Here is a 19,604-nt window from a genome sequence, read left to right as displayed (position 1 = left end):
GTTGCGGGCTCGATCCCTAGTGTGGACGTGCAGGAGGCCGCCGATCAATGATTCTCTCTCATCTTTGATGTTTCTATCTCTCTCTCCCTCTCCCGTCCTCTCTGCAATCAATAAAAATATTTTTTAAAAAAGCCTTTTCTGTTCTGGATTGGAGTCCCTCTCTTCACTAAGCGCTCAATATTTAAAACGTTAGCTTCACTTAATTATTTTAAAAATCAAATGAGATACAAATTATTATTTCTAAATTAAGTTTTAAAAAGTGAGCTTTAAAAGAGGTAAAGTAAATTGCCTAAAGCTACATCGCTTGTAAGATGCAGAAGCAGCTGGGATTCGAACTCGTATCTCTGGGCTTCCAAAGTCCAAGCTGTTTTCGCTATACTAAAGCTTGTGCCTCCACTTGATTCCCTGGAAAACATTTATTAAGCTTCCCCCCCTCCTTTCCCTGTTGCCAAACACTTCCATCTCACACTACTTCCTATGCTGGGCTATGAACTCCATACAACAACAGGCCAGGTACACCAATTCTAGGAATCAGAGTATAGTCCGGAAGAACAGAAATCAGCTTTATTTTCTACGCCGGGAGGAGATTTGGCGCCACCACCAGCAGCGACAAACACAGGCTAGGGTCCAGCGAGGCTGCAGACCGCGCCCAGGTCTCAAGTTTTAGTCAAGGCCCACGTTCAGTTCAGGCCAGAAGAAGGAAGCAGAAAAGGTTATTCTTTCCCGCCACCCTGGCCACGGCGGGGGCACAGATGAGAAGGATGGCATCGCGGTAATATTGCACACAATAAATCCTCAAGTCCTTCCTCAGCCGCTTAAACACACTTACTTGAGCGAAGTAATTCCAAGAGACCAGGCTGGCACCGGCAACGGGAAGGGCTCCTCTGTCCTCCAGCTCCAGTCACGGACAGTGACGTCATCTAGGCCGCGCCACCAAAGAGCGAAGGCCCCGCGCCGGGCCACGAGCCCCGCGTACAGAGCGCGCGCGCCCGCGAGGGCGGGGCCGAAGGCGGCACCTCCTTTTAGCGTCACGCGTAGGGCTCTGCTTCTGGACTCTGGGTTGAAACATGTCGCGTCTGAAAGGAGTCTCGGAGCGGGATCCCCGAGCGGGTTTCAGAGCTGAAAGGAGAGACTGCGGTGCCTCAGTACCGCAGGGGCTGTTAAAGGCGGCGAGGAAGAGCGGCCAGTTAAACCTGTCGGGGCGGAACCTCAGTGAAGGTAAGGTCCAGGGTGCGACCCGATTTGCTTCCTGTCAGAAAGCCCTTGTTCCAGGCAACCTCCCTTTCCTCTGGCTTGGCATTGGCCACCTTTGCCTCACGCTTCTGGCCAGGCCCCCCTGACTTTAGTTGAGGTACTCATCACACTCTCATTGGCTCGGTCAGCCCGGTTCGGTTCCGACTTTCTCTTCAGGAATGGACCCTGATGGGAATGGGCCAAAATTTAAACGGGACGCCTTCTGGGATTCCCACAGTCTATGAGATAAACAACCTAATGTGTGACTAAATTAGCTAACAAATGATGGGCAAATACTTTGTTTCTTTGGCCCTCATTTCCCTCATTTTATTTTGATCTAAAATTCTGTACTTTCAGCTCCTTTGTGAACTTTCTGAATGCCACCGTTCCCTGACAAGACACTTTTCTTTGTGCACCTCAGCAGTCCTAAAATACAAGGAATAATGAGCATATTTCCCAAATTGTGGGTCAGGATAGATGCAATACAGAGTGAATTTGGGGCCACCCTGAGAAACCTAATAAAAGCTCAAGTACAAATTTGGATACCATGAGTGAATAATAAATAGCCAGATGCTCTTCTGACTATCTGGAAGGTAGTGGGAAGTGGGGAATGAGACAATATATCATTTCTTCCCGTAATGTTTTCCTCTATTTATAGTCAGGTTTTAGGCTATCTGGTATTAAGACTTTCCATTTTCCTTCTAATGATTGCTTTATTGTGTGTGCCATGCATGTACAGAGTAGACCAAGAAATCCTGCTGAATGAATGAAAGGGTATATGACGTAAAATCTCTGCTCTACCTGGTAAAGCTTTTAATTTATGGGAATGTAAGTATTTTAAAACAACATGCATATACACTTGGTTTTCCCAAAGCTTGAAAAATTTTCCTTTATACCTGACAGGCTCACTCCTTTGCTTCCTGTAAGACTCTGTTCAGAGGTCCCAGGTCAGAGGGGCAATGGGGAGTGCCACATACTTATTTAAACAGCATTTGTTGTATACTCTCTGTGTTTCTTCCAGATATTGTACTAGGTAGGTACCCAGGAAGCACAGTGACACTTAGAACAATTCATAGTCACATAAGCACTTTAACATGAGCTTTATTCAAATTTATTTAAGAACTAGAGGCCCGGTGCACGAAATTTGTGCACTGGTGCGGTTCCCTAGGCCTGGGCGGTGATCGAAGCACGAGTGTCTGGCATGGAAGGGCAGGTCCCAGCTGACCTCTGGGCCCCGGCAGCACCTGGTCCCCCCATGCGTCCCCATCCGTCTGTGTCACGGCGCCCGAGTCCCCACACACAGATGTGGTGAGCGCAGCCAGACGCCACGGGCCGGGGTACAGCGTGGGCCTCTGGGCCCAGCGGTACCACACGGAAGCCGGGCGGGCAGCGCGCTCTCTTCCAGACAGCCTCGCAGACCGGCTCCTGCGCGAACCCACGGGGAGCCCAACTGGCCCCTGTAGTCCCGGTGGCTGTGGCCCAGCTCACCCAGAAGAGGCCTCGTGGGTGCGGGGAAGGCTCCCTGCAGGCACCCGGCACCTGAGCGTGGGGGCTTCCCCGGCACGCGAGCCCTGGAGTCCAGTGGGAGGGTAGCAGGGGGAGTGAGAGTGAGCTCAGTGGACACCCCGCATCTCACCATACTTCCGTCCCTGTCACCCCCACCCCCAGGTAGCCGGCAAGAGGTCGCAGCGCGTCGCTGACGCCCACCATGTTCCGCGCTGCCCTCTGGTGGTCAGCACACATCATAGCGAGCGGTTGGGCTCCCTGTCTCCCGGTTGAATGACCACCCAAAGGGGACAATTTGCATATTAGGCTTTTATTACGTAGGATTATATAGGATTGCATTTGTTAAATAATAAATTTTTGTTATACTCCAAGTACTTTCTCCTTCATATATACACACGCGTATATGTGGATATTTGTTTAATACACACACACACACACACACACACACACACACGGTTACTTTCATATATTACATTATCTGGATTTTAAAAATTGGCATCTTTTTTTATTGCAAGTTAATGTTATTGGGGTGTAATTTACAAACAGTGTGTGTACCCATTTTAAATGTATAGTTCGATGAGTTTTGGAAGATGTATAATTGTGTAACCACTACCACAATCAAGTTATAGAACATTTCCAAAACTTGAAAGTTCTCATGCCCCTTTGCTGTCAATCTAACCCAGTGCTCCACCGAAATAGAGATTACCCTCTTTCAGAATTTAATTTAAATGGAATTTTACATTTCTGATTTTTTGTTTTAGACTTCTTTTGCTTAGCATATTGTTTTTATGTTTTGTTTATTTTGTTTTATGAGACTCATCCTTTTTTATTTTTAAACTAGAGGCCCAGTGCACGAATCTGTGCACCGGTCGTGCACTGGTTGGGTCCCTTGGCCTGGCCTGCCGGGATTGGCTAAAGAAACCAGCAGTCCTACATCCCCCGAGGGATGTAGTAGTGTGCAAAGTGGCAGGCTGCTGGGAGGAGCCCGAGCAGGGCCTGGGGCGCCACTCCTCCTCATCCTGGCCCTGCTGTGCTGCCACCACTGTTCAGTAAGCTCACTGCCGCTCCACTGTGGTCTCTGTGCACCTGTCTTAGGGTGATACCGTCGCGCCCATGACTGAGAAGTGGCCACAGGCTTGCGCCCAGTCAGTCTTGATGCGGTTCCCCATCCCAGTCCCAGTCCGGATGGGGTAGGGGCGTGCAGGGGGAGTGTCCACGGGAGAGGCTCATGCCGCCACAGCTGCGCTTACCAGCCATGAGCCCGTTGGTCAGCTGAGCGGCACTCTTGCTGTGGGAGCACACTGACCACCAGGGGGCAGCTCCTGCATTGAGTGTCTGCCCCCTGGTGGTCATTGCCCATCATAGCTACCGGTCAAACGGTCAACCAGTCACTTTGGTTTTTATATATATACAGATTTTTTATATATAGATAGGTAATCATCCATTCACTTATTGAAAGGCATTTGAGTTTTTTCTAGTTTTGGGCTATCCTATATAATAAAAGAATAATATGCAAATTAACCATCACTCCATGACAAAATGGCGGCGCCCATAGCCACAAGATGGTGGGGCCCAGTCCTCTTAGCCCCGCCGGAGTCCCCCAGTCTGCCCAGCGGCGGCAGTCTGGGGTGTCCGGCTGGGTGGCGCCCGCCCCCCACGCAGCAATCCCCACCCAGCGGCGGCAGCCCGGGGTGTCCGGCTGGGAGGTGCCAGTGCCTGGCGCGATCCCCGGCCACAGCCTGGGCTGGGGTCTCAGGCCGGCAGGGCCACGCACCCCCACCACGTGATCTTCTGGCCAGCGGTGGCAGCCTGGGCTGGGGTCTCAGCCTGGCCGAGGTGCGATCCCCTTCCAGCAGTGGCAGCCTGGGGTCTCAACCACTGAGTCACACCAGCCAGGCAGATATGGAGGAATCTTAAATGTTTCTTTTTTTAAAATATATATTTTATTGATTTTTTACAGAGAGGAAGGGAAAGGGGTAGAGAGCTAGAAACATCTATGAGAGAGAAACATCAGCTGCCTCCTGCACACTCCCCACTGGGTATGTGCCCCCATCCAAAGTACATGCCCTTGACCAGAATCGAACCTGGGACCCTTGAGTCTGCAGGCCGATGCTCCATCCACTGAGCCAAACCAGTTAGGGCTGCCCAATATGCTAAAGAAAAAACCCTATCTAATAAAGAGGGAATATGCAGGGGAGGGCATTTGGGGGTGACCGGGTTATCAGGGGAGGGCAGTTGGGGACGATCGGGCTGGCAGGGGTGCAGTTAGGTGTCGATCAGGCTGGCAGGCAGAAGCGGTTAGGGGCAATCAGGCAGGCAGGAGAGCAGTTGGGAGCCAGCGGTCCTAGATTGTGAAAGGGATGTCCGACTGCCTGGATTGGGCCTAAACAGGCAGTCGGACATCCCCCGAGGGGTCCCAGATTGGAGAGGGTGCAAGTTGGGCTGAGGGACCCCCCCTCCCACCAGTGCACAAATTTCATGCACCAGGCCTCTAGTTATGAATAAAATTGCCATGAACTTTCAAGTACAGTCTTTGTGTGGACATATGTTATCATTTCTGTTGAATATGTCAGATAAATTAGCAGCTACCAAATTCAGGTATGCCTCCCAATTGACTGAGAGGCAAGACTATATAGCTTTGCCAAGGTTTAAATCCCATCTCTGGGGTTTACTAGCTGTATAATGCTGGGTAAATTCTAATTATCTCTGTGTCCCATTTTTCTCATCTATGAAACTAGAAGAGTATTAGCACCTACCTCACAGAGTTGTTATGAGGTTTAAATGAGTTAGTATGTTAGAAAATTGCCTGTTATTTGTACATCTTATCTATTATTATTATTAGCTATTATTGTTAATACCCGTGCTTTCTCAGACTTAATACACACTTCTGTTATGAAATTTATAACATTACCTTATAAATGCTGATTTTCAAGCCTTCTGTTACTCTGTTACCTTAATGGTAGAATCCCTTCTTTCTCTCCATTAGGTGCTATACAGATTGCATGTATAGTAAATATAGTTGAATAAAGATAAAAGTGAGGTGTAATAGGTAAAATACATATCACATTGTTATTTTTTTGTTTTTAAATATATTTTATTGATTTTTTACAGAGAGGAAGGGAGAGGGATAGAGAGTTAGAAACATCAATGAGAGAGAAACATCAATCAGCTGCCTCCTGCACATCCCCCCACTGGGGATGTGCTCGCAACCAAGGTACATGCCCTTGACCGGAATTGAACATGGGACCCTTCAGTGGGCAGGCCAACGCTCTATCCACTGAGCCACATCGGTTAGGGCTCACATATTGTTTTTTAATAAAATCAACTTTTACTCTAATCTAGTTACAAGTCATTGTTATTTGAGTTATTTGAAGTATTTTTTTCCTTTTATTTAAATGTTTCAGCAATTGCTTTTCAGTAGGTAAACTGAATAGCTGTTTATAAAAGTATGTCACTTAGTATCTAACTGCTTGTTTTATGTCCTTCTTTTTGGGTCTGGTTGTATTGGAAATAGTGCCTCAGTGTGTCTGGAGAATAAATGTGGATATCCCTGAGGAAGCTAATCAGAATCTTTCATTCAGTGCTACTGAGCGATGGTGGGAACAGATGGATTTGACCAAATTAATAATATCCAACAATAAACTTCAGTCACTCACAGACGACCTCCGACTCCTACCTGCACTCACTGTTCTTGATGTAAGTTGACTGATTATAAATATGGGTCATTAGGTGAAGAGATTCTAATTCTAAATTTAGGCTTTGATGAGCAGAAAACCCATTTCACTTGGTAAAACACAAGGAAGAATAACAAATTATCATTAGACATAACATAATGGTTAGGAGTGTAGAGTCAGAACATCACACTTCAAATTTTGGCTCTGCCACTTGATAACTGTGTAAACTTGGGTAAGTTACCTCTTTGTGTCTCATTTTCCACATCTGTAAACTAGGACTGATACTACTACCTAATTGCAAACATTGTTTTACAAACGGAATTGGTATTTAACAAGTGGTTGCTGCTACTCATATTTTTCTATTGCTATAATTTTTAATGTTACTATTTTGGACATTAAAGCAAATACAGTTGACTCTTGAAAAATGCAGGGATTAGGGACTCCAGGCTCTACACAGTTGAAAATCCATGTATGACTTTTGAACCAGAACCTTAATTACTAATAGCATACTGTTGACCGGAAGCCTTACTGATAACATAAACAGTAGATTAACATATATTGATTACGTTAAATGTATTACATACCATATAAATTACGCTAGAGAAAAGAAAATGTTATTAAGAAAAGCATAAGGAAGAGAAAATACATTTATAGTACTTACTGGAAAAAAATCTGTGTATAAGTGAAACCATACAGTTCAAACCCATGTTTAAGGATCAACTGCACTTAAGATTAAATTTTTTTTATATAACTTTCAACATTGACTTCAATTATTGAACTTTAATTTTTGTGTGTTTATTTAGGGACTATGTTTTAGTCTCTAGTTGCCATGTCATGTGACAAAGCGTGAATAGTTTATTTCACAATCTACACACTTCTGATGTCCTTAACTTAGGAACATCAACTATCTTCCAATTCATACATGAAAAGTTGGATCTAGTAAGATTTCTAGAGAAGGTTTTTTTTGTTTGTTTGTTTGTAAAATGAATGGATTGGCTTAGGTTCCTGATACCTTGAAAACAATATGATTCTTTGAAACTGTGAGAGAAGTCCCTCACCCACTTCTCATTTATTTTTATGTATGTTGACATAAATCATGCCATCAGAGGACTATTGTTAGTTTCTAACCCTCCTATCTCTCATTTGAGATTGAAATTCCACTCAGTGAGGTGAAGTAATATTGAATAGTGATGATGTAACTTCATGATATCTGAACAGCAGTTTGATCAGTTTCAAACTCCTTTTCCTCTTCTATACACAGAACAAATTTCCAACACTCAATTCAATGCTATTGAATTAGAATAAAGGGATTATTGTTGAAGAATTTTGTATAATCGCAAAACTAATATATGGTTAATTATAAGATTAAGATATTGACTCTTTTAATAACTTTTAGATACATGACAATCAGCTGACATCCCTTCCTTCTGCTATAAGAGAATTAGAAAATCTTCAAAAACTTAATGTCAGGTAAAATTTAAACTTATTTTTTAAAAGAATACTTATACTTTATTTTTTCATCACTGTGTATCCCCTCTATGCCCTCTTCCAGCCCCCTCCCTCCCGCAATCACCACACTGTTGTCCATTTCCATGAGTTCTCCCTCTTTTCTTTTTTGCTCAATCCCCTCGCTGCCTCCCCACCACCACCAGCACTATCTATCTGATATTCTTTAAAATGTTTCTTTTAATCTTTATTGTTCAGATTATTACAGTTGTTCCTCTTTTTCCCGCCATAGCTCCCCTCCACCCAGTACCCACCCCACCCTCTGCCCTTACCACCGCTACTGTCCTCATCCATAGGTGTACACTTTTTGTTCAGTCTCTTCCCGCACCCCCCATACCCCTTTGCCCCTGAGAATTGTCAGTCCACTCACTTTCTATGCCCCTGATTCTATTATATTCACCAGTTTATTCTGTTCATCAGATTTTTTATTCACTTGATTTTTAGATTCACTTGTTGATAGATATGTATTTGTTGTTCATAATTTTTATCTTTACCTTTTTCTTCTTCTTCCTCTTCTTAAAGAATACCTTTCAGCATTTCATATGATACTGGTTTGGCAGTGATGACTCCTTTAGCTTTTTCTTATCTGTGAAGCTCTTTATCTGCCCTTCAATTCTGAATGATAGCTTTGCTGGGTAGAGTAATCTGGGTTGTAGGTTCTTGCTATTCATCACTTTGAATATTTCTTGCCACTCCCGTCTGGCCTGCATAGTTTCTGTTGAGAAATCAGCTGACAGTCGTATGGGTGCTCCCTTGTAGGTAACTAACTGTTTTTCTCTTGCTGCTTTTAATATTCTCTCTTTGTCCTTTGCTCTTGGCATTTTAATTATGATGTGTCTTGGTGTGGTTCTCTTTGGATTACTTTTGTTTGGGGTTCTCTGCACTTCCTGGACTTGTAAGTCTATTTCTTTCACCAGGTGGGGGAAGTTTTCTGTCATTATTTCTTCCAATAGGTTTTCAGTATCTTGCTCTCTCTCTTCTTCTGGCACCCCCATAATTCGGATGTTGGTACACTTGAAGTTGTCCCAGAGGCTCCTTACACTATCTTCATATTTTTGGATTCTTTTTTCTTTTCCAGTTGGGTGTTTTTTTGCTTCTTTGTATTTCAAATCTTTGACTTGATTCTTGCGATCCCCTAGTCTGCTGTTGGATCTCTGTATATTATTTTTTTATTTCAGTCAGTGTATGCTTAATTTCTAGTTGGTCCTTTTTCATATCCTCGAGGGTCTCACTAAATTTATCAGCCTTTTCTAGAAAATTCTTGAAAAACCTTACAACCATGGTTTTGAACTCTATATCCAGTAGTTTGCTTTCCTCCATTTCTTTTATTTGTGACCTGTTTCTTTGTCTTTGCATTTTGGCTGCTTCCCTGAGTTGATAGAGTGGCTTTGTGTGGTAGGTGTCCTATAGGGCACAGTGGCTCAGAGTCCCCAGTTACCTGAGGTGGACACTCTTGGTGCACCCCTTTGTGGGCTGTGTGCATAGTCTTGTTGTAGTTAAGACTGTTGTTGGTATCATTGGGAGGAATTGACCTCCAGGCCAATTGGCTGCGAGGATCAGCTGTGTCTATGATGGGAGAACTTCTGTGCTGGAGACACTCTTATGAGGCAAGACTTGCTTCAGTGGGGCTTTGGTGCTGAGTCTGCCCCCTGAGTGTCTCCCTTATGGATCTGAGGAGTTGTAATCTGGATGGTCCTACCCTGACCCCTGGATACACTGGCTCTTGGATCTCCAAGGAGGTGCTAATTTAGCCTCTGCCTGAGGCCACCCAGCAGGAGCTACAAAGAGATCTGCAGGTTCCTCTTCTTTGTTTGTGTTTTGGAGGTGCCCAGATGAGGCCCAGCTGTGAAGCAGTGCAAGCTGCTGTGGGGCCTTGGCCCTTCTTTTGGATGTTCTGGGTCTCTCTGACTCAGCTGCAGTTTTTGATAGGTAAGTTTAGAATTCAAAGGACCAGGCCATTCATATGCAAAAGTCTCTGCACACAGCTTGGATGGGGCGGAGTCTCAGGGCAGAGCAAACAGCAATGGCTTCCCGTCAGCCCTGCCCTAAGAGGTCCCCGGGTCTCAGTGTCCCTTGGTAATTGCTGCAAGCCCCTCTGAGAGAAAGCTGTCCTCGAGTTCTGCCCACTGCCAGACAGTCCAGTTTTTCCCCGTATGAGTCTGGGTCCCCAGAATCTCGCCCGGAACTGGAGTTCAGAGCAGTCGGGAGCTTGTGTCTCCCTCTGGATTGAAAAAGCCAGCTGCATACTCAGTTGTCAGCCCTCTCAGCGCACGCCTCGGTACCTCTGCCTTTACTTCCGTAGCTCCTCTGAGTCTCAGTGTGCTTTTCTCCTCCCTTCTAGTTGTAGAATTTCCACTCAGCCAGCCTTTCTGTGGTTCTGGATGATGTCTGTTTTGTCTTTTAGTTGTAGTTTTGAAGTGGTTGTGTGAGGTGGCAAGTTCAGGTGTTTACCTGTGCCGCCATCTTGGTTTCTCTAAAATGTTTTTTCTAGCCCTAGCTGGCTTAGCTCAGTGGATAGAATGTTGGCCTGCGGACTGAATGGTCCCAGGTTCGATTCCGGTCGAGGACACATGCCTGGGTTTTGGGCTCGATCCCCAGTAGGAGGCGTACAAGAGGCAGCCAATTGGTGATTCTCTCTCATTATTGCTGTTTCTCCCTCTCCCTTCCTCTCTGAAATCAATAAAGATATATTAAAAAAAATTTTTTCTAATACTTTAAAATATTTTTTTTATTACCTCAGAAAGTGGTTAAAGTAGAATAAGAATGAGTTTCAATTCTCAGGTTATTTTTATTTTTTGTTTTAGAATTGTCTACATACTTTCTGGTTTTACAGATTCAAGGCCAGTTGATTTTTAAAAAATACTTCTGTTTTGCCCTGTCTTGGTGGCTCAGTTTGTTGGCGTGTCATCCTGTACACCAAAAAAGGTTGGGGGTGCAATTCCTGGTCAGGGCACATTACTAGGTTTTGGGTTCGATCCCTTCTGGGGCTTGTGGGAGGCAACTGATAGATGTTTCTCTCTCTCTCTGTCTCTCTCTCTCTCTTCTTTCTTCTTTCTCTAAAAATCAATAAAACATACTTTCTGGTGAGAATTAAAAAATTTGTTTTATGAAACAATTTTATGTGGTTATTTTAGAAAACCTCTTTGTTGATATCTAAGTTTTAAGTTATTTTGATATAAAAAATATCTAAGTGTTAAGCAATAGGAATAAACTGAAAACAGTTCTTTCATTAATGATGAAAAATTTGATGGTTTTGATATTAGTGGTTGTTAATGTTTTCTGGGGACTCCTAGGGTTCTGTGGATATGCTTCTGGTCCTCATTGATAGATGTCTGGGTGGCCAGGCAGCCATGGCTCTTCATTGCACATCCAGATTTTCAAGAAAGAATAACCAACTACCTGACACACACACACACACACACACACACACACACACACACACACACACACATTAGGAGAAAATGGATTATTTCATTTAGGAGAAAAAACAAAAAGGTATAAGTATTCAAAACATATTTTGCAAAGTATGATTTATAAAATAGATATTGTTACAGATCTGTCTAACATAATATAGCCAAGTGTCAGTTTTCTGAAGGTATGTTAACTGGTGTGAGGAAAAACAGTACCTCAAACAACAGTCCTCATCTGGTGAAAACCTTAAAATCACCATAAATCAACAAAATTATCTATACACAAAAAAGGTGCTAATTGTTTAGAACTATATTAGAACTATATTAGAACTTACAAGTCAAGGCATGGGTGTGGCCTGCAAAAGCAAGACTAGGTTGGGTTGAGAGGAAGAGGTGAGGGAAAATAGAGTGCATGTGGCTTTAGTTTTAGCTTCCGAGTCTGAACATTAGAATGGAGGAAATAAATGATGAAAAGAAATGGAGGAAGTATATAGCTAGAATTACTCTTCTCAACTAGATCCCCATCAAATATATAAAGATTTTGATTATATAACCAACAGTAGTAACCCGTTTTTGACAATTTTCAGTGGTTCTTATTTTAGAACACATCTTTTGGCATTTTTATTTCAACTAGTTCTATTTTAATATAACAAGGTTATTGTTAGTTACCCTATTATACATTTCTCCATTATCTGTTGAATAATTGTATGTGGCATGAAAAGAGAGTGGAATTCCCAAGTGAATAGTTGAGGTAAATCTGGGAACAACTTAAGTCATCTCTTAATTATCTGGGAGTGTGTCATCCTCGGTAACTTGGGAATTCTCTTAAACCAGTAAGCTAAATATCTCTATAGAAGGATTGAGCTGAAATGTTAAAACTAGGTACAAAGAAGAGTGGAGTTTTATTTATTTATTTTTTAAATATATTTCATTGATTTTTACAGAGAGGAAGGGAGAAGGATAGAGAGTTAGGAACAACAGATGAGAGAGAAACATCCATCAGCTGCCTCCTGCACACCTTCTACTGGGGATGTGCCCGCAACCAAGGTACATGCCCTTGACCGGAATCGAACCTGGGACCCTTCAGTCCACAGGCCGATGCTCTATCCACTGAGATAAACCGGTTAGGGCTAGAAGAGTGGCGTTTTATATTACATTCAAATGGACATGCCAGGTCCTCAGACAGAAACAGCTTTTTTTGTCTTGGGCGATAACTTTAAAACATTACCCCCATATAAGATGTGCTGCATTGTAGTGTGTGTGTGCACATCTTTGTAAAAATTCTGAAACTCAGGTGCAGTATAAAATAGTAAGAATCCAGCGTATCCTTTCACACTATATGTAAAATTAAGAGTTGATTATAGGGCAGCAATCAAAAGTTCACAAATTATTTGGTTAAAAATCTTTTATTTCTTTGTTGTTTTCCATTGAAACCCTCAATTTGATTACTTTAGGACATGAAGCTTGGTAACTTTAATATTAGTAAACATATTTCATGTTTTTAATGAGTCCATGTAGTTGTCAGCTAATGATTCAGCATTTATTTTATTAATAGCCATAACAAACTGAAGATACTCCCTGAAGAAATTACAAATCTCAGAAACCTGAAGGGCCTGTATCTCCAGCATAATGAACTAACGTCTATACCAGAAGGATTTGAACAATTGTTCAATTTAGAAGATTTGGTAAGTTGTGATTTTCCAATTTTTGTATAATTTGGGACTGATCACATTTTTCATTAGGCTGAGAATCTTTATGTATGATTAAAATCATGAGGAAATGGGCAACTGATTATATCAGTGGTCGGCAAACTCATTAGTCAACAGAGCGGCAAACCGCAGCTTGTGAGCCACATGTGGCTCGCGAGCCGCAGTTTGCCGACCACTGGATTATATGATTAGGTTACCAGAATGTATGCATTTCAATTAGATCATTAAAGAAGTAATTGTAAATTTGTTTTTCTTATTTTCTTATGAAATCACCTTAGTTTTAATTTAGGAATAGAGTGTGGGAAAGGGGTGATGAGAATCACTTTGTTATTCAGAGGCTTTTATGGCTTAGCAAATTAGAGCAGTGGTTCTCAACCTTTCTAATGCCGCGACCCTTTAATACAGTTCCTCATGTTGTGGTGACCCCCAACCATAAAATTATTTTCGTTGTTACTTCATAACTGTAATTTTGCTACTATTTTGAATCGTAATGTAAATATCTGTGTTTTCCGATGGTCTTAGGCGACCCTGCTAGCGGTTCTCAACCTGTGGGTCGCTGCTGTAGATACTAAGACCATGGGAAAACACAGATATTTACATTACAATTCATTAACAGTAGCAAAATTACAGTTATGAAGTAGCAACGAAAATAATTTTATGGTTGGGGGTCACCACAACATGAGGAACTGTATTAAAGGGTTGCGGCATTAGAAAGGTTGAATTAGAAGGAAAGGTGTTTTGAGCATATACCAGTTCCCTTTTCTATACCCATTCCACTTCCTCCTTTATAGGCCTTATAGCCTTCCTATCCTCTGATTACCCAGGTAATCCCTTAAGGCCTGTCTTTTTGCTCTCTTTTTTAAAATGGCAACATAATCTGGCAAAATTGTTATTACATCTGTGTCACATCTCAATAAGAAGAGATAACTTTAAAGCAATAGAAATATTATTTTAATCATATTAAGTATTATAAAAACAATGGGCACTTTGTTTTGTGCTTTACATATGGCAAGGTAGTTTTATCCTCTACTACAGATAAGAAACTAGGCTTATAAAAAGAAGCAACTTATTGGAAGTCATTCAACTAACAAGTAAGGAATTCAGGATTTTAACATAAGCCAGTTTGACTCCAAAGTGTATTTTTCCCCCCACTTTACCACTGAAGGAATAACATTCCACTGTAAGGTATCCCATCAGAAAGACTTTAGCTGTATTAGATCAGATGTTCTAATAATCTCTACTCCACATAGTAAATTAGTATTATATTTTTGTTCTTTTCCCTCTTACATGTTTGGAAAACTAATTTATGTCATTTTAGCCTCAAAGTTTATTTCTTAAGGGAAAATTACTTCTTTTACTTCTATTTTTTTTTTTTCTGTAAAAACATCCTTCTTGATATATCCCTTTATCTCCTCTAGTGTTTGAAATCAAAATACACACTCTCTTCACCCATTCCTTCAGTATCTCTGTCAATCTGGTTAGACTGGAAATAAGGTTTGGAAAGTTAGGTAGATAAAGTGAATGGCAAAGGAGGGAAAGGAGGGATTTTCTTAGGAATTTAATGGAAAAAGGGAGCAATTGAATTTTTTTTAAGAGTCTATAGCAGAAAAAAAAACTGATAAACTACAGCAATTCCCAGTTATTTCTTTGAATAGGTTCCTGGATTACAGGTAGCATAATGAAAGGATGTTTCAGTGAGAATTGTGTTAAGGATTCAGTATCAAATAAACCATAATGTGAGCAACAATATATTAAAACATTAGAAGTATAAGCATCTGTAATAATTTACACTGGTAATATTTCTTAGGTTAAAAACTAACTGTATAATGCTACTAAATAAATATTTACTGAAGAATTGGAAGTATAAATATCTATTTAGATATTAATTAAATTTTAGATCTAATTTAATTATTAACTACAATAATTAAATGTTTAACTTTTTTAGTAATTTGTTGATTTGGGTTATTTAAAATGAATTTGTGAAGAATTAATATCTTTTCTCTAGTAGGAACTTTTATTTTAAGCTTTTTGTTTGGAATAATTTTTGATTTATCTATATATATAAAAGGTTAAATGACTGACAGTCCATCTGTCCGACTGACCATCCGGTACATATGATGCACACTAGCGGTTTAAAATAAACGTTGACTCGGGCATGCTCGATACATATAAAGCTCTCGCTGATGCCAATCGCACACACGTTTTAATTTTATAATACTATATATACTATTTTGACATGTAATGTTTTGCAGCAACGTAATTACTGCACAAATCTTTCTTATAATTAATTTCCTTTCAATGTGCACAAATCTGTGCACCAGGCCTCTAGTAGAAATATAAAGAGAGTACAGAGTTCCTATATTCCCATCACCCAGATTTCCTTAATGTTAGCATATTACATAACCATAGGACATTTGTAAAAAGTAAGAAATTAATATTGGTACAACATTACTAACTAAACTACAGATTTTATTAAGATTTTTCCACTAATGTTCTTCTTTCTGTTCCAGGATCCAATCCAGAATACTACATTGCATTTAGTGTCAGTAACTTTTAATATTATACAATATTTATTTATTAGTAATCTGTTAATTCTTAGAATTTAGAGTATTGGAGTTGTAGATTATTATGTTGTATGTTATAGATTACGATGATATGTTATTTTCTATTGTTTACAACAGTATTTTTAAAAATGCTGATCTAGCATTTTTACCTTTTTGTATCTTCTTGATTTATTTAGAATTACAGAATACAATTGTTTAATTTTAGACTAATTGAAAGTCTTCAGGGAGCATTTCCTTTAAGTTATTTTTTTCTATTCATTGTTACTATTGGCCCTACCTAACAGTTTCCTGATAGCTAATGGAGTACTTACACCGAATTCAAATATCATAAGAAAATTATTTGTTTTATAACATTGTCTTTTAAAGGGAGTTTCAAAAAGAAAGTTCTTGTGTAACTGTTTAAAGAAAAAAAAAGAAACAATGACTAAAAGAAACATTGTGGTATAAAGATTAATTAGGCAAGCTTGAATGAATGAATACTGTAGTAGTGTAGTGGACTTCTAGACTTAGTCAAAGCAGACTTACTGAGGTCAGCAGAAAATCAAGAGGGAATATTTTTTCCTTGAAAATTAAAATGGCCATATTTTCAGCTTTAGTTTCCTTTTTTTCCCCCAAGAATATTTCTTTCTTGCAAAGTTATATTTCATTTCGTATTACAGTTTACCCATAGTTTGCCCTATTTATCACAGGCAGTCAATAAATATTTGATAAACAAATGGATTTTTCATATTGAAAATAGGATACATAGTAGAGCATGACTTATTTTTTATAAACTGTTTCTGAAGTCAGAATTTATTCTGATTTCTCTCTGCTACATTATTGGGTATGTAGTGGGCCCACAGAATATTGAGGTAATGAATGATGATTTGTGAAACTGTCAGTGAAGGAGGGTTAAAAAATAGCCTCAGAAATATATATATATTTAAATAATGTTCCAATCCTTGCATAATTCTGGAATACCCTTTAGGGATAATTTGTTTATTTTTATTGTTCATTCATTCATTCTATCTCTCTCTTTTTAAAGGATCTTTCAAATAATTGTCTTACAACTGTTCCTGCTAGTTTTTCTTCTCTATCCAGTCTGGTGCGACTCAATCTTTCCAGTAATCAGCTGAAGAATTTACCAGCAGAAATAAGTGGAATGAAAAGTAAATCTCAGTTTTAAAAAATACATATATTTGAAGTTGGTGAAACTTTTATCAAAATAAATTTTAATACAGATACTTGCAGAGAAATAAAATAATAGATTTTATGGTGGTAAATGCAAACAATAGCAACTAGTCAGGTTTTCTCCAGGCCATTATTATCTATGAACTTCCTCAACAACACCAAAAAGATACTTTGGCATATCAAAACAAAAGGAAAAGAAAATATGATTATAAATTGTGATAAAATTTTATACCTGAGAAATTGATTAAGGTTTTGAGCTGTGCTATATTTTCATTCTTTCATTCAGTATTCACTAAGAGGTTATTCCCTTCTCATAGGTGTTTCTATCTATGACATATGGTTATTGTCATTGCTGTAGCCTCCTTGTGGTTCATAATTAATAATGACAAGATATGGTCTAGTTTTGCCTAAATTATGAATCCTTTTTAAAAAAAATGTTAAAATTTAGTGCTTCTATTATAGTTTTCCACTGAACCATCATATTGAAAGTATTATAGAACTAATATTAAGGGATAAAAATACTTAAGGTACATTTTAAGTACCTTTTTAATAACTATACTTAATAATCTTAGAATTCTTGAGTTAGAGACCAAAATCATTAAAAGGCTTTTTTTGTTTAAAGGCAAACTGTTATTTCTTGGTTGATGACCACAGTGTGTATCATCTGTACACTATTTACCTTATCTAGTCTATTCTGTTAATCATATGTAAGCCCTCTTCATTTTTTTTTTATTTATTTTATTTTTTTAAATATTTTTATTGCTTTCAGAGAGGAAGGGAGAGGAAGGAAGAGAGAAACATCAATGATGAGAGGGAATCATTGATTGGCTGCCTCCTGCATGTTGGACTGAGCCCGCAACCCAGGCATGTGCCCTTGACCAGAATCGAACCTAGGACACCTTGGTCTGCAGGCCGATGCTCTATCCACTGAGCCAAACCGGCTAGGGCAGCCCTCTTCATTTTTTTAACCCTTGTTTTGTAAAGGAAGTCAAAAGTGATTCTGTATAGTTGATTACAGATCATTTGGAGGTGAATTTGTAAAATTGTATATTTTACTTTAATAAGTATTTGTCATTTATAATAGGAATTCATAAATCTGCATAAATCAAATTGATGTTTTAGGGGAGCCTTTACTTGTGATACCAACAGTTAAGACTGCTTGTCTTTGCCATTTCCCAAAAAAGGTATTAGGAAGTAGAGTTAAACATAAAATATGGTATCTGCAGTGAGTATAAAAGAAACATTTTTTTTCGTAAATTGAGTGGAAATATCTTGAGATAGGAACAGATGAATATACACCAATTTTTCTAATATCTATAATAATAAAAGCATAATATGCTAATTAGACTGGACAGCCGAACGATCTTCTGGACATCCTTCCGGACAAACTTCTGGATGACCTTCTGGACGAAGCTGGGGCTGTGAAGGCTGAGGCAAGCTGCCGCGGCTGCGAGGGCTGAGCTTGCACGAATTTCGTGCATCAGGCCTCTAGTACTGTATAATTAATGATCAGATGCTTTCTGTACTTCAGTCACAACAGCAATACTTTAAAGCTGTCATTATTAGGACATTTAGTAGTTATTTCACTATTAATGACTGGATCCTAAGAACAATATCTAACATTTATATGCTTTTTAAAAAACTTAGAATGCTTTTACATATAGTTTTGCCATTTACGGGATGTGCATATTATTTAAATTTTTAAGATTCATAAACCTAGATTAGAAATTATATTGTAAATTATAGAGCAAGGGATTGAGTCCTCTTACTCTTATCATCCCCACTACTCTTTCAACTACATACTGCTTGTATTCTCAATCAGGGCTTTTAAGATGCAAACAGTTGTGAAAACTACAGCTCTAACTTTCAAACACACTTTTGTTTATAGAAGTTACTGGATTTGGGGTGGATGAGATTGTGACATTTTTCTTAATGCTCTAGCAAAATAATCTATTACTATATTATTAGAGGCCCGGTGTACGAAATTCATGCACGGGGGGGGGGGGGCGGTCCCCTCAGCCCAGCCTGCACCCTCTCCAATCCGGGACCCCTTGGGGGATGTCCTACTGCCGGTCTAGACCGGCAGTAGGACATCCCTCTCACAATCCTGGACTGCTGGCTTCTAATCGCTCACCTGCCTGCCTCCCTGTTTGCCCCAACTGGCCCCCTGCTGGCCTGATCACCTCTAACTGCCCCTCCCCCCCGCTCCGCCAGCCTGATCACCTCTAACTGCCCCTCCCCCCCCGCTCCGCCAGCCTGATCACCCCATGCAGCCTGCTTGTTCAGTCGTTTGGTCGTCCCTCACTAACCCCCCTGCCGGCCTGGTCACCCACGCAGCCTGCTTGTTCAGTCGTTTGGTTGTCCCTCACTAACCCCCTGACGGCCTGGTTGCCCCATGCAGCCTGCTTGTTCAGTCGTTTGGTCTTCCCTTGGGCCAGCCCTGGGCAGCTGGAGGGCTGAGGGGACTGGGCGCCGCCATCTTGTGGCTGTGGGTGCCGCCATCTTTGAGGGCGTGATAGTCAATTAGCATATTCCCTCCTTATTGGCTGTGGGCACTTCCATCTTAGTGAGGGTGTGATGGTCAATTAGCATATTCAATCTTTATTAGATAGGAGGAGTAGTTGAAAGTAGTACTGTTACATTTATTTAAAGCAATTAGCTTCTTAATCACTAAAAGACTGCAGTCTAAGGTATTGTAACAGCTCAGTCTTGAATTTTAAAATTGACAAGCTTACAGTACAGGAAAAAATGTTGTAAAATGTATATAGCTTATTCAAACTAGAGGGTTGAGAGTAAATTATGGAAAATTGTGGCTATTATAAGTGGAAGAAT

General features: G+C 40.3%; 2 protein-coding genes across 14 annotated transcripts in view; one reads left to right on the top strand and one right to left on the bottom strand.

Moving 5' to 3' along the window:
• The window catches only part of SRSF11 (serine and arginine rich splicing factor 11), a 43,317-nt gene extending 42,387 nt beyond the window's left edge, over positions 1–930 (bottom strand). For 5 of the 9 annotated variants that reach the window (XM_080656300.1, XM_080656303.1, XM_080656305.1 and 2 more), the window contains exon 1: positions 830–930. In XM_080656300.1, the coding sequence (XP_080512426.1) occupies positions 830–920 (91 nt within the window). In that variant the 5' untranslated portion in view covers positions 921–930. The remainder of the gene's footprint in view (positions 1–829) is intronic. The other 4 variants (XM_080656301.1, XM_080656304.1, XM_080656296.1 and 1 more) reach the window with 4 other exon arrangements.
• Positions 931–972: 42 nt separating this feature from the next.
• The window catches only part of LRRC40 (leucine rich repeat containing 40), a 62,994-nt gene continuing 44,362 nt past the window's right edge, over positions 973–19,604 (top strand). The window contains exons 1-5 of one of the 5 annotated variants that reach the window (XM_080658306.1): positions 973–1,218; positions 6,254–6,435; positions 7,810–7,883; positions 12,885–13,014; positions 16,627–16,750. In XM_080658306.1, the coding sequence (XP_080514432.1) occupies positions 1,068–1,218; positions 6,254–6,435; positions 7,810–7,883; positions 12,885–13,014; positions 16,627–16,750 (661 nt within the window). In that variant the 5' untranslated portion in view covers positions 973–1,067. The remainder of the gene's footprint in view (positions 1,219–6,253; positions 6,436–7,809; positions 7,884–12,884; positions 13,015–16,626; positions 16,751–19,604) is intronic. The other 4 variants (XM_080658307.1, XM_080658308.1, XM_080658310.1 and 1 more) reach the window with 4 other exon arrangements.

The sequence above is a fragment of the Plecotus auritus genome (assembly GCF_963455305.1).
Source record: "Plecotus auritus genome assembly, chromosome: 2".
NCBI classification, from domain to species: domain Eukaryota; kingdom Metazoa; phylum Chordata; class Mammalia; order Chiroptera; family Vespertilionidae; genus Plecotus; species Plecotus auritus.
The sequence above is the reverse complement of the archived record's forward strand: the minus strand, read 5'-3'. Positions and strand labels throughout refer to the sequence as shown.